This window comes from Dipodomys merriami, unplaced genomic scaffold (assembly GCF_024711535.1).
Source record: "Dipodomys merriami isolate MVZ:Mamm:240054 unplaced genomic scaffold, mDipMer1.0.p SCAF_12, whole genome shotgun sequence".
Taxonomy (NCBI): domain Eukaryota; kingdom Metazoa; phylum Chordata; class Mammalia; order Rodentia; family Heteromyidae; genus Dipodomys; species Dipodomys merriami.
In genome coordinates, this window is record NW_027202493.1 from 32349755 (window position 1) to 32369073 (window position 19319).

Sequence of the window (19319 nt, forward strand, 5' to 3'; positions counted from 1 at the left end):
CTCAGGCATGCAAGGCAAGCACTCTACCACTAAGCCATCTTCCCAGCCCCTAGATTCCTGCTTAGTATTGATGGGTAATCCAATACCCTTACCTCAGTTCATTCATTTCCAATTATCTTGAAGAGTTGATGTCAATAAGGAAAACCTCCCTAACCTAAGCTACAAGCATTCTAAATATCACTTGTCTTTCCATCTTTTACTAGCAGCCCCTTCTGTTCGTTCCATTCTTGCTTCTGCACTCAAACTAGGTTCACAGTCCCATTAAAATCATTAAAATCATCCTAATTATCCCTACCTTCTAAAACTTGGCCACTCCTTAGCTGAATGTTCTCAGAATCAAGCAGCTGTACATTTTAAAAACATTGCATTTAGTGCCTAACACCCAGTAAGTTCAACAAACATTCAACAAATGAACAAAGATCTACCCTAGATTTTTAGTGTTTTCCTCATAGAACATTTAATATTAAGACTGAAATTTCATTCAAATGTTCCGTTTATCACCCTTTCTTGAGGTTCTATTAGAAAACTGCCAAGGTAATTTTTTTATAGCAGGTAAATCATTTAACCTCCTCTTTGTGCACGTTTTTCTCTTTTAAAAAATGACACTTTTGAAAGTGAACGAACTGAAATAATTTTGCAGACAAACCTTCCACTGACACAGGTTACAAAAGCATATTGTTAACATGCACGGACAACTTGCTGTTCTACACAGCATCTCCTCAGGATTCTTGTTTTTGTCTTTTTTTTTTTTTTTTTAATAAAGCACAGAAATGGCTTTCTAACCTGAGAAGCACATTATAATGATCACCTTTTTGAGATTGGCTGTGCGTGTCAGGCATATTGGCCTACACTGTTGGCTAGTGCAGCCAGCAGTACGGGGGGAGGGCTGTTACAGGTTAATTAAAGGCCAAACCACACATCATCATATAGATTTTAATAGATTTTTTGATTAACTCATCACAGTAATCACTTTTACTGTAATGATACGCAGCTTTACTACACTAGTATAAATAAAAACAGATAAATACAGCTCTAGGCAACATCACAGATTAACAAACTAAACATTCTTCATGAACCAAAACTGAAAACAATTATTAAGAGGAAGAAATGCTGACACTCTTGCCCATTCTCATCATACCTTCTCAAAGAGGGTACTCAAATAAGGCGCTACGTTTATTATATTGGTCAATTAGTTTGCCAATTAGCTAGGCACATGTATTTTATGGTCTCCACTAGTTCATTTGGTTGAAAAGCAGACAAACCTCAATATATCAAAAGGAAGAATGAAACAGATGGTAGTATGAAAGAAAACCTCAGAATGCATTAAAAATACGGCACTTTTCCTGTATTTCAGCAGTAAGACATCTCAGAAATAGAAATATACCAAAGAAAATTTATGCTTTAATATTGACCCTGAAATGTCAATCTCTGATGAAAAATGGGCAATGAAATTAAGGTCTGAATTTAAAAAGAAAATTTTGGAGAAAAATCCACATGTATTTTATGTATGCAACTATTTGCAAAAACACTGGTTTCTCCTTTGAAGGCTTAAAACTCCAGATAGTTTTTTTTCTGTCAGCCATGCTAAGGAGTTAGTTCATAGTCTAGCAATGCTTTACAAATAAAAGTGGAAGAAACAGAACTGTCATTTAGAAATCTTCACTCTGGATATCCAAAAGAACTTTGAGAGGCCTGTGACAAATACTTGAAATCTGCCAAAAATAGTAAATAATGAGGATAATATATGAATTTTTGGCAGATAGCACAGGTAAGAATGTTTCACAAAATTCCTAAAATTTTGCTCAACTTTCAATCACTAATATGGCTTCATGATCTTAAGTCTTCAAGATCACACAGATCTTATATGGTTTTGCAGATGCTACAGGCATATTAACTAGGAAGTAAAGCATCTTTCAAAATGTAAAAATGGCTCATTGCCAGTTATGTTTCAGAAAATGTCTGTCTGCAAAAATTCATTTGCCTATCAAAAATGCACAATCAGGATAGTTAGGCCAGTCCTTAGAGTAACTGCCTTTGCCAATAGTGAATTACCATGATTCAAAAACCAAAACATTCTAAACGTAACTAGTACATTTTAACATGTTACAAAAATGTGTAATGTAGCTATTCAAACCATCATGGAACACTTCCAAAAATGAGTATGATTTACCCAGAGATGAAAAGTTATACTGAGATGAGAATTTTAAGTACTACCTTTGCGATTTATTTTCTTTTTTGTTTTGTTTTCTAGAAAAACTTTAAACATTAACTTTTGGGTTTTAGTCTATTGAGTAATTTGTGGTGTTTTCAACTTTCCAGTTTGTAGGCCAAAATGGACAGGTCAGAAGACAATCGAGGAAATGGCAGTGAGAGATCAGATACAGATTTTGCACACACTAGATCACCAAAAAGTAACCTCCTCTTCTAAACACTTGCTTCCATTGTAAACTTTGTTCATATCTCCATATTTGTAAGTCTGAATTAGTATATAAAAATCACATTAAAAAGGTAAAATTATTTAAGTGCGATATTAACTGATCTGTATTTTATAAATTTTAATCCATAAAAATATAAATAAGAATGGTAAATTTTAAGAAAAGAAATATACATTTAGTGCAAGTTATGAATTACAATTCATCTTCAGTGTCAGCAATGCATCTTGAGGAAAGAAAATGACTTATCTAATTCCAAGAAAAAAATTCCAGTGTTTTATCATGCATTTAATACCAGATACAGCTAAACAGAACACTTCCTTCTCTTTACTGTCACAGCAGCAGCATTGTTTAATTATGCTGAACAGCACTTCTATACCATAGTAGTAGTTTTAGAAATAGAAAATTTGCATAAGACCAGGTCACATTTTCCATAAGTCTGTAAGGAAAAAAATAAGACTGTTTATCCTTTAAAGTCAAAAGTTTTTGATTCTGAATCACAAAGCCTACTAACTGGGAGATTTCATTCACACTTCATTCAAGATTTTACCTGTTTGGCCAGCCTTTGATGTGGTGTGTGTGCTGTTCCAAGCCTTTAGTGATGGTATAAACTACATGGTTAATGGCACAAGAAACACACCCTTCTTGTGATGAAACCTCTGTAAAATCACAGTACATCTCAATATGAGAAAGGACTGCTTCAAAAGGGTACACCAATTCAAAAGGCTTTGTTATAGCTCAGGAGAGAAAGAGAGAGAGAAATAAAAGCTCTTCTGGAATGTAGAAAGGTAATGCTTAACTATAGAATTCATGAATTAAACAGAACAGCTCAGATTTAAAAAAAAAAAAGAGGGGCAAGACCTTGCAGTCTTACTGATGGCTCAATTCAAAGGAATCCCTCCAGAAACAGGGACTGAGAACGTGTCTTTAAGATGTTGGATTAACAGGCCAGGTGCTCATGAACTTTGAGGTCATTCATCTCCATTGAGGCTCAGGCCTGCACCATCAGGGCACGTTGTCTGTGAACACATCCAGTGCAGAACAACAGAAGGCGGTTTGCTCATCTCTGTTAGACGGGGAAATACCTTACTCCTTTCCTTCTCCTTTCCCTCCTGAGACAATTCATTCCACCAGCATTATTTGCAAACCCATGTTGCAAATGCTCTGCCTTAATATCTCCTTTTTTTTTTAAAGAAGAAAAAAATATGGACGACTCCCCCATGTTAAAGAGTTGTGCTATTCAACAAATGAACTTCCTCTTCTGTTTCTTCTCTCTCCTCATCTACGAGGTTCAGTTGAACATTATTGAAGCGGGGTCTTGGTTTGCCGTCTGGGCCATATGACGGAGGATATCTTTTTTTGTTATAATGCCAAGGAGGCGTCTGAAAAGGATAAATAGAAAGGTGCTGTTAAAATGAGAAGAGAAGAAAAAGAGAAGCTACATCTATAGCAAAATCCTTTTTGTTGACAGGAATAGAGCAAAGCAAGCGGTCTGATTTTGTATTTTCTATTACTAAAGACAATGAAATCCAGCAGCTATTCTTTGATATAAAAAGTATTATGGTCACTCAGAGCATAAGGTCCTTTCCACAAACTCTGAGGACTGCATGCCTTATTGAAAGAGTTATTTTTGATTAATGTATGCCAACAAAAAAAGCAACAAAAAATGGGATGGCTTATGGATACGAAGTGGTATCAATCCCATTTGAGAAGGAAAATTCACTCTGAGCATATTAAGAAAACAATAAAATTCAATCCTTTCAATTCATTAACCAACTTTAAAGAAATAATTTAAGGACTGTCCAGTTGTATGCAGAATATTCATAAAAGCATACAATTCATATAAATAAATAAATATATATAGATAATGATCAACACAAAACGTCACTCCTAAACTTCAGAACCCTAAGAATAAATATGTAATACAACCCAGATCTCTAGTATATAGTTAATGTTTGCCCCTTCTTTTTCCTTATCTTGCCCCACCCCAAAAGACAGTGCTTTTATGAAAGTCTTAAGTTATTAATGGTTACATAGAAAACAAGAAACAGTCCTAAAGGATTATTATAAGTGAAGCAGAAAGCAGAATGAATGAGTAGCTACTATATTATTCTGGTTAGTAGTTTTATAAATAAGGATGCATGAAACACTTGTGAAATATTAGCATACAACAGCAACACATAATCAGTTGTGTACTTAAGCAAACGGGATAGGTTTCATTTAGGTATGACAATTGCAGGACCAAATTAATTTCAGGCACTAATCACTAAAGCCAGACATTTTTTTGTTATATGGTTAACATAAATCAAAATTTATCTGTAGTCACATAGCCACTAAGACATAAAGCCTGTTAGTACAAATAAATTTGACCCCAAAGCTGCTTATAGCATTCTAGAAACATACAAAAGGGGCACAAACATGATCTATGTACAAGTTCACTAAATGAAATGGCAGGACACACATTCTGACTTTGAAAATATGCAGGGGACAGCAGAAAAAAACAATGTCACAATCACAGATATATATATACATATATATATACAATGCTCTAGTTAGTGTGCCCATTAAAAATCTAATTGTAATTCTAACTGCTAAGCTCAGTTAAGATCACTTAGAGCTTAGGTTTACCACAAGACAACCACAGACTAGGAAGCAAAAAAAGAAAAAGGGGTTGGGGATGATAGAACAGACATTTTTAACCAGTCAGGAGTCTTCTGAGACCGGTGAATATGCTAGGTTAGTCAGATCTGTCACAATTTTATACTTAAGCAAGTCCAACATTTCCTCATTCAACCACCAAACTTTGGTAATTCTTAAATTGTAAGTGATGATTTTTGATGAGATGGTAACTTTGCTCACTTTCTATGAATAGAATTTTATAAATATCTAAATTGATCTCACAGACATATGATCAAACACAAATATAATTGGCAGCATGGTAGTATTTTTTGTTCAGCAGGTATCTGGGAGAGAACTGAACAGTTCACAAGTTTCATGCCTCCTGACTTCTAAGGTGTCTAGTGAGGAGATCTGATACATCTAATCACCAAGGGGTCCACGTGCTGCTTTAGTTGCTCGAGATGCTCTAAAATGTTCTTCTTTGTGATGATCCCCAAGACAATCCTGAAACAGATTATTATGCTAATAACTGTGAGAAATTAAATAAAAGAGGTTCCAATAATAATGATAAAGAATGAGAGAAACCAAAAATCATGAACATAAGAATGCTTGTCATGAATGTTAGAAAAATAAAAATCATTTTTAAAACTCTAGATTCTCTTGACACATACGCAACTGACCTCAAAAGAAATATTGGTAGGTGTTCTTTTCAAATAAAAAATCAAGAAGCTTAGAAATCAGAAAGTTCAGAATGAAGATGACTATAACACAAAGTATAAAAGAAACTTAATAATGAAACATAGCTCTGAACCTCTGAAATTTAGAAATTTCTGAAGCCTTTGAAAATTAGAAATTTCCCAGTGTTGACTTAGGGGAACAAATTTCTAACTTGTTACAACATAGCAGCTATCACTTGGATCTACTTTAGCAGTGGAGGAAAGTTTAACTCTGATGCCTACAGGAAAACGTAAGAAATCCCTTGGATTCACATTATTTTGACTTAAATTAAAGCAACATGTATTAAATATATAATACAACTAAAATTCTCAATATCAGGAACTGAATGGCATTTCTTAAACTTATAAAACACATTTATGAGCAGAAGCTACCTTTTTTTTCCCTAAAAAAATAATTATTTTCTAAATAATTATTTCTCAACTTACATATCAAAAGTAATAGTCATAAGTTCTCATATTAATACTTGAAACTACTTTTAATTATTGAAATTTATGTCTGGTTACTGGTTTCATAATGAAAATTAATAAATTCAACTGCAGATACACCATGTGACAAAATAAAATAATTAAGAAAAAAAAACTGAAAAGACTTAATTCTGGGGGAAAAAAAGATAAATTCTTCCAAAATGCCCTTCAAATTTCCTTGGTGATCTGGATAAGTGAACTTCCCTGTTAAACTGCCTTGAATATTCTGACTTCTTCAAGAATGTCATCAGGGGTTTCAAAGCAGTGGGCCATACATCTGTGTCTGTTATATACAACACCTTAGGGTGAGGGTCAGGGAAGCAGGGGACAGAGGATCAAAAGGGCAGAAACAGGTTCTGTACCCATGTTTTCTTCCTATGTTATAAAAGTAACAGACTCATCTATAAGTGAAAAGTTTTCAGACCACAGGAATAATTATCCCACTCATGACTCAGAAACTATACTACATACACTGAGTGACTTGCAGTCACTCAATGGATATTCTTGACTTAAGCAGCTGAGGTTAAAAAACAAAAACGCTATTAATTTACTCAGTGTTATAGCTGGAGGTAAGAAATGTGAAAATCTTGGCAATTATTTAAATACAGTAACACCATTTTGACACGCTTTTCTATCCAATTAAATAGAATGATTTAGTTAACATCACTTTATAGTAAGCTCCAAAAGTACAAAGAAAGTTCGAAATTTATAAGCCCTAAGTGGCAAAATGTACAGAGTTAGACTTACAAAGTAATCACTTCATTAACAGAATAATTTCCCTAAGAAAAGGAGAAATTCGGTTTCATTTTTTTAGTTAACAGAAGAGATTGACTGGAGAGTAACAAGGCAAAGTTCAGTGTTGCTTTATTAACTTTAGGGAATAAGAAGAAAAAAAATCATTGCAAAATGTGACTTAAGAATAATTTGGTATGGGGGGGGGAGGAGTCTTGCTAATAATAGCAATAGCAATAGTGTAAGAGCTAATAAGACCTAAACTAGCATGTCCCAAAGTTACGTTCCAAGAAACACTAGTCCCCATGACATCATCTACCCACTTCACCCAATCAGAAATGGGTTGCATTTTCAAATACGTTTAGAAAGCTACATTGCTGTTACCTGTTACTGAGCCATCAGAGAATATCATTTTAAATGTTCTCACAAGTTCAAAAGTATTATCAACCACAGTTAATACTTTCCAAGCTCATATGGTCTCAAAAACTTTAAGTAACTTTTATTAACATCCTACTGGTTCCACCAAGACAAAAACATTTTGAAAATTTTTACTAAATTACAATATGAAATGTTTATCAATATTTAATTAATATCTTTGCAATTTAAAAATCAATTTTTCTGTCATCTATTCTTCCCCACCAACCCGTTGCCTTTGAGATCCCAGATTTGTATGTCTGTTTACTCAGCTATTTTCTTCTCTGACGTCCTAGTATAAACTTCATGCTCTTCACTGAAAACCATTAATTTATTTTCTGGATTTAAACTACCTCTGCAAATGATCACTTTCCTCTCCATATATATTTATTTTCTGGGAAGGACAAAAATAAGGGAAACATGACCAAGACAGTTAAGTACACTCAGAAGAAAGCTTCCCCACTTTTCGTTTTTTTTTTTTTGGGGGGGGGACCGGTCGTGGGGCCTGAACTCTGGGCCTGGGTGCTGTCCCTCAGCTCTTCAGCTCAAGGCTAGCACTCTACCACTTGAGCCACAGCGCCACTTCCGGTTTTTTTTTTTTTCTTATGTGGTGATGAGGAATCGAACCCAGGGCCTGGAGCATGCAAGGCAAGTGCTCTACCAACTTCACACAAAACCAGCAGCAACAGCTAGAATCTTAATTAGTTACCTCTCTTCCCTCTAACTATGCCATCATTATTTTATTACTTTTCTCCCCACACTACTCCCAGCCAGCACTCTATCGTTTAAGCCACACTGCTACTTCTGGCTTTTTTCTAGTTAATTAAAGATAAAAGTCTCGTAGATTTGTCTTCCCAAGCTGGCTTTATTTAAACCTAGATTCTCAGATCTCAGCCTCCTGAATAGCTAGGATTACATATGTGAGCCACCAGTGCTTGGATAGTGCTTCCTTTCTAGTATCTGTTGTACTATCTACACTGCAACTTCAGGGAAATGATCAGCAAGGTGAAATATGAAAATTGGTTCACATAGTAAGAGTTTTATGGTCATAGTTAATCATTATTTAAGAAATAACATTTATATCTGCTAGTACAGAAAAGACAAACTTTTCCAGGTACAGAGAACAAAAGCACATAATAGCTATTATCATTCAACTTAGGTTCCAATTGGACCATTTAAAAAATGAAAGGGACCAAGTGTAAAGGCTCACAACTGCAATCTTAGCCAGATGGGAAGAGATGATTTGGAGGATTGGGGTTTCAGGCCCATTTAGGCAAAATTATTGACGCTCCATCTTAACCTATAAAAAGCTGCTGTGGCATGTGTCTGTCACCCTAGCTACATGGAAGCATAAATAGGCGATCTCTGTCCAACCTGACCTTGGTGTAACCTAAGAATCTATTTGAAAAAGTAATTAAAGCAAAAAGAGGTATAGTTTTTGCCTGGCAAATGCAAGGCTCTGAGTTCAAGCCCCAGTACTTCAAGACAGAGAATTTAATAGTATAGATAGGTACATGGATAGATAGAGATAGAGACAGACAGACAGAAAGAAGTAAAGCTGTATGTTCTAATTAGTATTTAGGAAGGGCTTTTAAAAATTATAGTGTACTATCCTTAAGTGGTTGTATAAAGGAGTCAACATTCAACCCAATCAGTTTATAAATACAATTCATCTTAATGTCACCCCTTTGATAATTCTCCCCCATTATTTCCAACCCTATCCCATCCTTCAATTTTAATTTAGTAAGTTTTAAATAATAAAGTTTGATAATACTATTTTTAAACAAAAATAAATGAAGAATCATAGTAATGTTTATTGCACACATTCCTTCTATAATCAGTATCTGATACCTAATAATTCCAACTTCGTGCCCTTAAGATCTATATTTCAATGATGCATTTCATATTCCTAAAGTTACTTTATTTAGTACACAGAAAAACACTATGTGGATCTAATTCTCCGGCTTTCTACTGCTTTATAGAAATACGCAGGTCAAGCCAGGCAACAGTGGCTCAAACCTGTAATCCTAGTTACTCAGGAACTTGAAATCCAAGAATCACGGTTCCAAGCCAGCCAGGACATCGAAGCCCACAAGACTCATATCTCCAATTAACTACCAAACAGCCAAAAGTGGAACTGTGGCTCAACTGGTAGAGTGCTGCACAAAAATCTTCAGGGACAGTGACCAGGCTGTGTTCAAGCCCCAGAATAGATACAAAAACAAAAACTTCCAGTAGGAGTCCAAGTGTGGTGGCACATATCCATGGCCCCAGCATTCAGAAAGATGAAGCAGAAAGATCACTAGCTCAAGCCACCCACCCTGGGCTTCATAGTAAGATCCTAACTCAAAAAATAAGATAAAATAATTTTAAAAATTAAAAATCCCAACAAGGAATAGTAATATGATAGATATAAAGGGGTCTAAATATATTCATGAATATCACTATATTATTATATTCATAAATATATATCATTATATTATATATTCATAAATATCATTAGCAGTTGGTCTGTAGTACTGGTGGATGGAGGGCTGGGAATGTGGCTTAGTGGTAGAGTTGTTTGTCTAGTACGAATGAAGCCCTGGGTTTGACTCCTCAGTACCACATAAACAGTGCTAGCCTTGAGCTAAAGAAGCTCAGGGACATTGCCCAGGCACTGAGTCCAAACCCCAGGACTGGCAAAAATAAATAAATAAAGTGTGGACAGAGACGGTGGACGAATAGAGTTGGAGCATTTGTTGAAGGAAGTATTTGAACACAGGACTTCACATTTGCTGGGCAAATGTTCTACTTCTGGGCCACACCTACAGCCTTTGTTTGCACTGGTTTTTTGGAAACAGTGTTGCTTTCTGCCGGAACTGCACTGGGACCACCATGGGCCTATTTCATACATAGCATCATAGCTGTGTCCACCTTCTTCCACTGAGATCAGAGTCTTGCAAACTTGTATGTTTGTTTTCTTTCATGTGCTGACCTGGAACCACAATGTTCCAGGATCTTAGTTTCCTAAGAAGCTTGGGTTACAGTGGTCAGCCACTGGTACCCAGCTGTAAAGGAGATTTTTAGCTAAAGTACAAATTTCACTTATATGTCCTTTCTTTTCTCCCATGATTAAGTCATATATTAGTCGAAAGACTACACAGCAAAAATATTTAGAAAGTTATAACTGTACTACAAATTTGTAAGAATGAAATGCGTAAGAAAAAATAGGTTTTAGTAGTGTCTCATACAACTGAGACCCAGTATTCAGATAAAAAAGTAAATAGTTTAATCTTAACATGCTGTCCATGTTGGAAATACTTTCACACCTCTTTTCCAACTTTGAAGTACACTATTCTTGACAAAGCTACTTTATGTTTTGGCAAACAGTGGGTACTTGACATCTTTCTTACTCTCCATACTGAATCACAGGCTTTTCTCCATGGGGAGCTGACTCCCCCTTTGCCCTAAAAAGAAAACTGCATTGGAGAGAATTAAAACTCCGGTGAGTGAGCCGGCCTCCAAGGTGCCACACTTACCCGTTGTGAGTTACAAGGCACTGCCTCAGACCCAGCTTTCGGAAGATGTCCACCACAATCTCCATGGGGGTGTGGTCTGTCACGGTGAAAGGGCTCATGTCCAGGATGCTTCGAAGTTTCAGCGGCCGAGGGCTTTCTGCGGGAAGGGACGGGGTGTGCTGCGCAAAGCACACACGGGAGCTGCCGACGATGCCTTCTTGTTTCTTCCTGGCGCTTTCTGAAAATGAGATCGAGATGGAAAAAACATTACACAGACAGTTTTTATTGTTTCGGCAAGTTGCTCATTTGGAGATAAATGTATTTGTCTCCCTTCACTTTTTCCTATTCCTTAACTCAGAATGGATTTGGTCATTTCTTCTACTTCACTAAATTAGAATCTACCAATAACCAAGAATCTTCATGTAAATAAGATGTCTAACTATCTAAGATTACAATTTTGTTTATGGAGCTTAAGCTGTTTTCTAACTGTTTTCAAGCATACTGGGACTATGGAAAAGTTTACTGTAGGGATCCATCATGGCATAAAGACTGCTTATGTTGAATGTCCCTTATTCTGCACTGGAGTTGAGAGTTTCATCCAAACTTTGACTGTGCTGTGCAGTGCACTCCCATTAATAATAGTTGGTTCTATTTTCTGATGTTAAAAGTCTAATTGTCCAGATGACTCATGAGCATCACAGAGACGTTGAAACTATAATTATGCTTATAATGGATGCAGACTGACTTTTTATGCAGTTTGAAAGTAAGGGTTCTGTCAGTTTGTCTTCCTCCCTCAGGTGGTCTGCTCCCTGTGCTTCTGTTTTGCCACTATTTCCCCACCCACTTTTGAAACTGCAACCCCAAAGTGGAAGGAAAGACAGGAAGGAAGGAAAAGAAAACCCACAAAATAGAATACACACACACACAAAAAAGTCATTCTGCTTATGCTTTTATTTTCAGTTAATACTCTTCAAGACAGCATGATTGTATTGTATTTGTTATAGTGAAAATATGTGGAACTTGAATTTTGCAACAAAAATACTAAAGCCAAAACAATAAACAGCCTTGATTAAGAAGCAGAAATTACTATCATCAATGAATGCTGTAATATTTCTTCTGACCACTAAAGTCTTCTTAATGTAACAGAATGTAACAGACATTCATTTGCTAAATTGTTTTTTAGACTATAAGAAGGATTTAACTAATAGCTGATGCCTGTCACCTGAGTGGTATGCTGTAAATTCTAACAACATCTGCTGTTAATGGGTACACAGGATACAAGGATTGAAGTGTGACACCAAAAGTTTAACAAAACAAAGGAGTAAAGCTGTCAAGTTTTTGTATGTAAAGTAATTTACCAGAAATATATCATCCAATTTAGAATACTATAAATTATGAGGGGTGTAAATTATTTTTAAGTCTAGTATAAGAATTAAAAGCAAACATTCAAAAATAAAAGCCAGGCACCAATGGCTCAAGCTTCCTCCTAGCAGCACAGGAGGCTAATAGCTAAGATCCCAGTTCACAGCCAGGCCAGGCAGGAAAGTCTGTGAGACTCTTATCTCCAATTAACTACATAAAGCTGGAAGTAGAGTTCTGGCTCAGGTGGTAGAATGGTAGCCTTAAGCAAAAAACCTCAAGGACAGCACCTAATCAAGGCTCAGAACTGGTACCAAAAATAAAACAAAAGAAAAAAAGCCTACAATAAGTCTTCAACAGAAACAGTAAGAAAAGATGTGAAGTATAATAGTAAATAGCATGTATGACATTTTTAGCATGTGTGACCACTCAAGTGGTAAAACACTCGAGCAAAAAAGCTCAGAGACAACACCCAGGCCCTGAGTTCAAGCCCCAGGACTGGCCCCACTCAAAAAAAAAAAAAAAGGCATCATGTGACTAGTATTCTGATGGCTTGTCTTGATGTGTTATATATCTAAAGCACCCAAGTCCTTTAAACTGCCATTATTTCCTATCTCATTATTTTATCTCTTAAGAGAGTGACAACAACTCACACCTATACTCCTCCTAGCTACTCAGACTTGAGAATCAAGATTTGAGCAGACAAATCCAAGAGACTCCTATCTCTTCTAGCAAAAAGCCAAACATGGAGGTGTGGCTCAAGTGGTAGAGCATAGGTTAAAAGTGAAAAAGCAAGTGTAAACCCAAAAGGCCTGGAAGAAAAAGAAAAGACAATGACAAAACTTAAAAACATTTATCTCCATACAAAGTAAGAATACTAGTTACCCTTCATTTTAGCAGTATCTTCTTTACCTTTTAAAAACCTAGCCTTTTTAACTTTATGTATAAATTCCAAAATTCCGACCTCTAGTTTTCTTGATTGGCTACCAGTAGAACCTAGAGAAGGGATATCTACACATAGCAGTTCTTTCCTGACTAGGTTCAGCCATGACAGTGGATGGAAAGCTAAAACTAAAAAAAAGCTAAAATTGCCAAGTCTGACAATTTAAATCTGGTATCCTCTTACCCCCAAAAAACTTTAGAATGACAGGATCACTAGTCTGAAAAATATGAATGGAACATTCCCTGTAGGATCTTTTTAAAATTTTCCTTTCTTTTTGGCAAATAGTAACTTTCCAGTTTGAGAAATGCTCTACAACCCCATATACTGTCTAATCTTCCCTCTTCAAGCAGCAAAAGAATTACTTTGGAAACTTTTGCAGTAGCCTTACAGGTTAATATGGAAGAGAAAGATATCTGGAGACATACCAAACTGCTTGACATTTACAGCTAAAGATCCTGCACAAGAAACTGAGGAGACAAAAAAAGCAATAGCTTGGGGTTCTTGGGGAAGATGGCGGAGGAGAAGCTGGAATCTGAACAAGCTCTCGCATAGAAAGCAGTTTTAGAGTTCCAGTGAACAGTCCTAAGCCAGAGAATCACACCAAGTGTGCCATCACAGGACAGAGAGTTAGACAAGAGAGGGGAAGCCAAGGCAAAAAGACACATCTGAGCGCCTGCCAGCAGCCATCGCGGTGGCGGCGGCAGGGTCGCAGCGCAGCCCAGGCCATAACTGAGCGCTCACACAGAGAGTCGGGGACGAAGGAGCCAGACGCAGCGGGCGAGCGGATTCTACTCAACACCAGCAAGAACCGACAAGGAGCGGACATCTTCATCCTGCAGTTCGCAGACCAGAGACGACCCAGGATCCAAGACTCGACGTCCTCACTCCTTCTCAGGGAGCAGAGGAGGGAAGGCCACCCCTCCCCCCCCCAGCACCGGTGATCTCCATCTTGGATACCGACAAAGCTCGGAGGAGCTGCCAGCTCCAACCCAGGCCTTGGAATAAAACGAGTCATTTAGCAGGTCACAAGAACTTAACGGAGAAGTGACCTGCCAGACTCGGCTCCATCCAGGGAAAAGTCACCCAGCTCAGGCACCAGCCATTGGAGTGGCTTGCCTCACTGGGTAACCAGAGCCAGAGGCTGCCCCTCCCTCTAGCAGCCTCAACAATCAATTGAAAAACAGAAACCCTGAGAACGGCTCCAGGCTGGGCTCTGTGAGTTTTTTTTTTTTTTTCTTCACAAAATAGCCCCAGGAAAAAGCTACTGATTGTTGAAAGGCCTCAACTCTACCCAGAACCTAGCCTTACCACTGCATCCCCCTCTTTTGTGATTCTCAAAGCAGATCACCCTCCCAGTAAACTAATCTGGGAGGGGATCTCAAAATCTTGGGTAAAGCAGAGCATTTTTCTGCCTGTTCGAACAAACTGACTTAAGAAACCAATCAAGCCACAGGACCTCAAGCTGACCAGAGACTCCAACAAGAGGCTGTTTACAGACAAAAGGGAGATACAGGATTCTTCCCACCCCTCCCAAAAAATCAAAAAAAAAAAATCAAAGAACTTTTTTTTTTCTTCTCTTCCTCTTCTTTTCTTTTCTTTTTTTTTCTCTTTTTTTTTTTTTGGTACCTTATATATATATATATATTTTTTCCTTTTCTAAAAATTTTATCAATCTTTAATTTTTGCCTTTTTTGAAAAAATAATTGTTTTCCAGTAACTTTTTTTTCCCTCTTATAATTTTTATTTTAGGAATACATGAATGTGCGTTTTCCTTTCTTTTCTTGTCTTCTTTCTCTTTTTCTTTCTTTCTTAACTATCTTTTTGTTTTTTTGTCTAGCTCTACTGAACTTCTGATCTTTTTCTCTCCCTTTCTAATCCTTTTCAACTTTTCCTCTCTTTTGATCTTCTGTATGTGACTTAACTCTTGTCCTGCACATCCTCAGATAAACCCGCAGTTAACTAGTAGACCCTATCCCCCATTGTGTACACACTTAATCCACAAATTTATTACTCAATTCAAAACCTGAGACTTAAATTCCTTAATAGCAGTACTATCTCTTTATACCTATATAATATTTTAAGCATTTTCTTAAGTTTTTCACTTCTCCTCTATGTCCCTACCCTTCTATTAATATACTCACATTCCTCTCTAAATAGATGGTCTTTTAATCTCCATAATAATATTAATTTTTACGTTTCTATTTTTTTCTGGTCTCTTTTCATTTCCCTTTCCCTTTCTTCCTTTTCTCTCTCTCTCTACTTGCATCCTACCCAACCTATTTCCTGCATTGAGATTAGGACATAGTTAACTCTCCCTGTGCCTCCCCACACCAATCTATTCCTATTTTTTACCCACATCTCTCCCTAACCCTAAAAATTTCTGGTTTTCCAAATTCTTCTCTACGGTTCGAAACCCATTAACATATAGTTGTTTGATGTTGAATAGATGTATCTGTTGAACTAGATTGTATCTGTAGACTATTGACTGTATAAATGCAAACGTTGGTTGATGGTTGCCTTAAGATAGTGTTCTAGCACAAAACTGGTGCTATTTTCATCTCAAATGGGCAGAGTAAGCCGGAAAAACACAAGAAAAATGGCAAATCCGGGTATCTCAATTCCGAATCTTGATAATCAGGGGTCAGATCAGATAATGAACAACCCAGAGGAGAGTTCCCAAATAGCCCTACAAACACTGGTGGCAAACATGATAAATGAGAAGTTTGACAACGTACAAAGGACTCTGTATGAGCGTGATAGGGAGAGAGAGGAGGCATCCCAAAAGTTTATACAGGAATATCATAAGCGTGAGGAAGCTACTCAAAAACTGATACAGGATTTGCGTGAACAACTTGAGAATACTCAAAGAGAAAGGGAGGCATGGTGTGAGCAGGCTGAGAACACTCAAAGAGAACTGCAGGAATCCCACGAACAGGAAGAAAGAGAACTGCAGGAATCCCACAGACGGGAGGAAGCTAATCAAAGAGTAATTCAGGAATTGAGAGACCAGGTAGAGAATACACAAAGATCACTAAAGGCATTCATGGAATCCATTAACAAAGAGCTGAAGGAAGTCAGGGAGACCACAAAGGGAATGCTGAATGGAACCCAACAGAAAGAATGGGAGTCCAAAGAAACCATAACCAATCAACTAAGTGATTTGAGAACAAACACTGAACACCAAATTAAGGAAGTAAAGAAATTCATACAAGACCTAAAACAGAGCTTCAACAAAGAACTTGAAGCCATCAAAGCCGACCAATTAGAAGGAAAAGAGATAAAAAACAAAGTAGAGAGTCTTGACAGCAGGTTAGACCATGCAGAAGATCGAATCTCAGGGATTGAAGACAGCCTAGATATTATAGAGAAAGAACATACAACCATCCAAGACAAGTCCAAGAAATATGATAGATCTATCCAACACCTGGAAGACACCATCAGAAGGCCTAATCTAAGGATAATGGGTGGAGAGGAGCACCTAGAAACAGAAGTTAATGGTCTAGGAAATTTGTTTAACAGGATCCTAGCAGAGAACTTCCCAAACATACAAAAAGATAGGCCTATTCAGATACAAGAAGCTTTTAGAACCCCAAATAGACCAGACCAGAATAGGACATCCCACCGTCACATTATAATCCACACAGGATCAACTCAGACCAAGGAAAAGATCCTTAAAGCTGTCAAGGAGAAAAGGGTAATCACCTATAAAGGGAAACCAATTAGAATCACCTCAGATTTCTCAGCAGAGACAATCAAAGCAAGAAGAGCCTGGAATGATGCATGCCATGCCCTAAAAACAAACAACTATCAACCAAGAATACTGTACCCAGCTAAACTCTCCTTCATAACTGAAGGCCAAATAAAAACCTTCCATAGCAAAGAAAAATTGAAACAATACATCTCCACCAAACCAGCCCTACAAAAGATTCTTAAAGATGTCCTACACATAGAAAACCAACAAGACCGCAACAAAGGCCAAGAAACTGCACCCAAACTGAGAATCCAAGAACCATAGGAAGAACCCAGTTTTCGCAGCCCCCAAGAAGGTGGATAACATGGCAGGAACTCCCAAACACCTCTCAGTCCTATCTCTTAATGTTAACGGACTGAACTCTCCAATTAAGCGACATAGACTGTCTAGTTGGATTAAAAGACAAGACCCTTCTATCTGCTGCCTGCAAGAGTCACATCTTGCCCGTAAAAACAAACACATTTTCAATGTTAAAGGCTGGAACAAAATCTACCAAACAAACGGCCCCCATAAACAGGCGGAAGTTGCAATCCTAATATCAGATGAAATAGACTTCAAATTAAAATTCGTGAGAAGAGATAAAGAAGGTCGCTACATACTAATTAAAGGATCTCTCCTTCAGGAGGATATTACAATTCTAAATATCTATTCGCCAAACAATGGAGCACCCAAATTTATCAAAGAAACACTACTTTCCCTCAAATCCCATATAGATCCAAAGACATTAATTGTTGGGGATTTTAACACACCACTCTCCCCACTAGATAGATCAACTCGGCAAAAACTCAACAGAGAAACCGCAGATCTAAACAGCTGCATAGATCAACTAGACTTAACAGACATCTACCGAACATTTCACCCAGCAGCATCAGAATACACGTTTTTCTCAGCAGCACATGGAACGTTTTCTAAAATAGACCATATTTTAGGCCATAAAGCAAACTTGTCTAAATTCAGAAACATTGAAGTTATACCTTGCATTCTCTCTGACCACAAGGGAATAAAATTAGAACTCAACACCAAAAGCCACCAAAGAAAATCCGGTATCACATGGAGGCTGAACAACACACTGCTGAATCAAGAGTGGGTCATGGAAGAGATTAGAAAGGAAATTCAAATGTTCATGCTTTTCAACAAAAATGAACACACAAATTACCAGCTCCTCTGGGACACAGCAAAGGCAGTACTCAGAGGCAAGTTTACAGCTCTGAGCTCCTACATCAACAAATTAGAGAGATCTGAAACTAGCAATTTAATGACACATCTAAACCTCCTTGAAAAAGAGCAGCAAGATAAACCCCAATCCAGTAGACGGAAAGAAATAATCAAAATTAAATCAGAATTAAATGAATTAGAATCCAAAAAAACTATAGAAAGAATCAACAAAACAAAGAGTTGGTTCTTCGAAAAAATTAACAAAATTGACAGACCCTTAGCAAATCTTATTAGAAAAAGGAGAGAACACACCCAAATTAATAAACTCAAAGATGAGAATGGAAACATCACCACGGAAACAACCAAGATTCAGAACATAATAAGGGAGTACTTCTCAAAACTTTATGCTAATAAGTTTGAGAACTTGACAGAAATGGACCTTTTCCTAGCAAATATTGACATGCCAAAACTAAACCAAGATGAGTTAAACCAGCTCAACAGGCCCATATCAAGCATTGAAATAGAAACAGCAATAAGAGACTTCCCAGCTAAGAAAAGTCCAGGACCAGATGGTTTTACAGCGGAATTTTACAAGGCCTTCAAAGCAGAGCTCACACCAACACTCCTCCAACTCTTCAATGAAATTGAAAGAGAAAGCTCACTACCGAACACATTCTATGAAGCCATCATAACCCTCATCCCAAAACCAGGCAGGGACTCATCAAAGAAAGAGAACTATAGACCCATTTCTTTGGTGAACATTGATGCAAAACTTCTCAACAAAATTTTGGCCAATCGACTTCAACAATTCATCCAAAAAATCATACACCATGATCAAACAGGATTCATTTCAGGGATGCAAAGCTGGTTCAATATACGCAAATCAATTAATATTATTCATCACATCAACAGGAGCAAGAATAAGAACCACATGGTTATTTCAATAGATGCAGAAAAAGCATTCGACAAGATCCAACACCCCTTTATGATGAAGGCTTTGGAAAAATTAGGAATCCATGGAACATTCCTCAATACAATAAAGGCTGTATATGACAAACCTACAGCCAGCATTATACTCAATGGTGAAAAACTAAAGCCATTTCCTCTTAACTCAGGAACAAGACAAGGATGCCCACTCTCTCCACTTCTCTTCAATCTAGTATTAGAATGCCTAGCTACAGCAATAAGACAAGATGCAGACATAAAGGGGAT

The 19319-nt window shown here is 37.1% G+C and overlaps 1 protein-coding gene across 7 annotated transcripts in view; it reads right to left on the reverse strand.

Annotated features, from left to right (window-relative positions):
- Positions 1 to 919: 919 nt before the first annotated feature.
- The window catches only part of Clcn3 (chloride voltage-gated channel 3), a 67278-nt gene continuing 48878 nt past the window's right edge, over positions 920 to 19319 (reverse strand). For 4 of the 7 annotated variants that reach the window (XM_070016485.1, XM_070016491.1, XM_070016489.1 and 1 more), the window contains 3 exons: positions 10921 to 11137; positions 5480 to 5555; positions 920 to 3814 (listed from right to left, as the gene is read on the reverse strand). In XM_070016485.1, the coding sequence (XP_069872586.1) occupies positions 3656 to 3814; positions 5480 to 5555; positions 10921 to 11137 (452 nt within the window). In that variant the 3' untranslated portion in view covers positions 920 to 3655. Of the gene's footprint in view, positions 3815 to 5469; positions 5556 to 10920; positions 11138 to 19319 lie in introns of all 7 variants that reach the window. The other 3 variants (XM_070016488.1, XM_070016492.1, XM_070016487.1) reach the window with 2 other exon arrangements.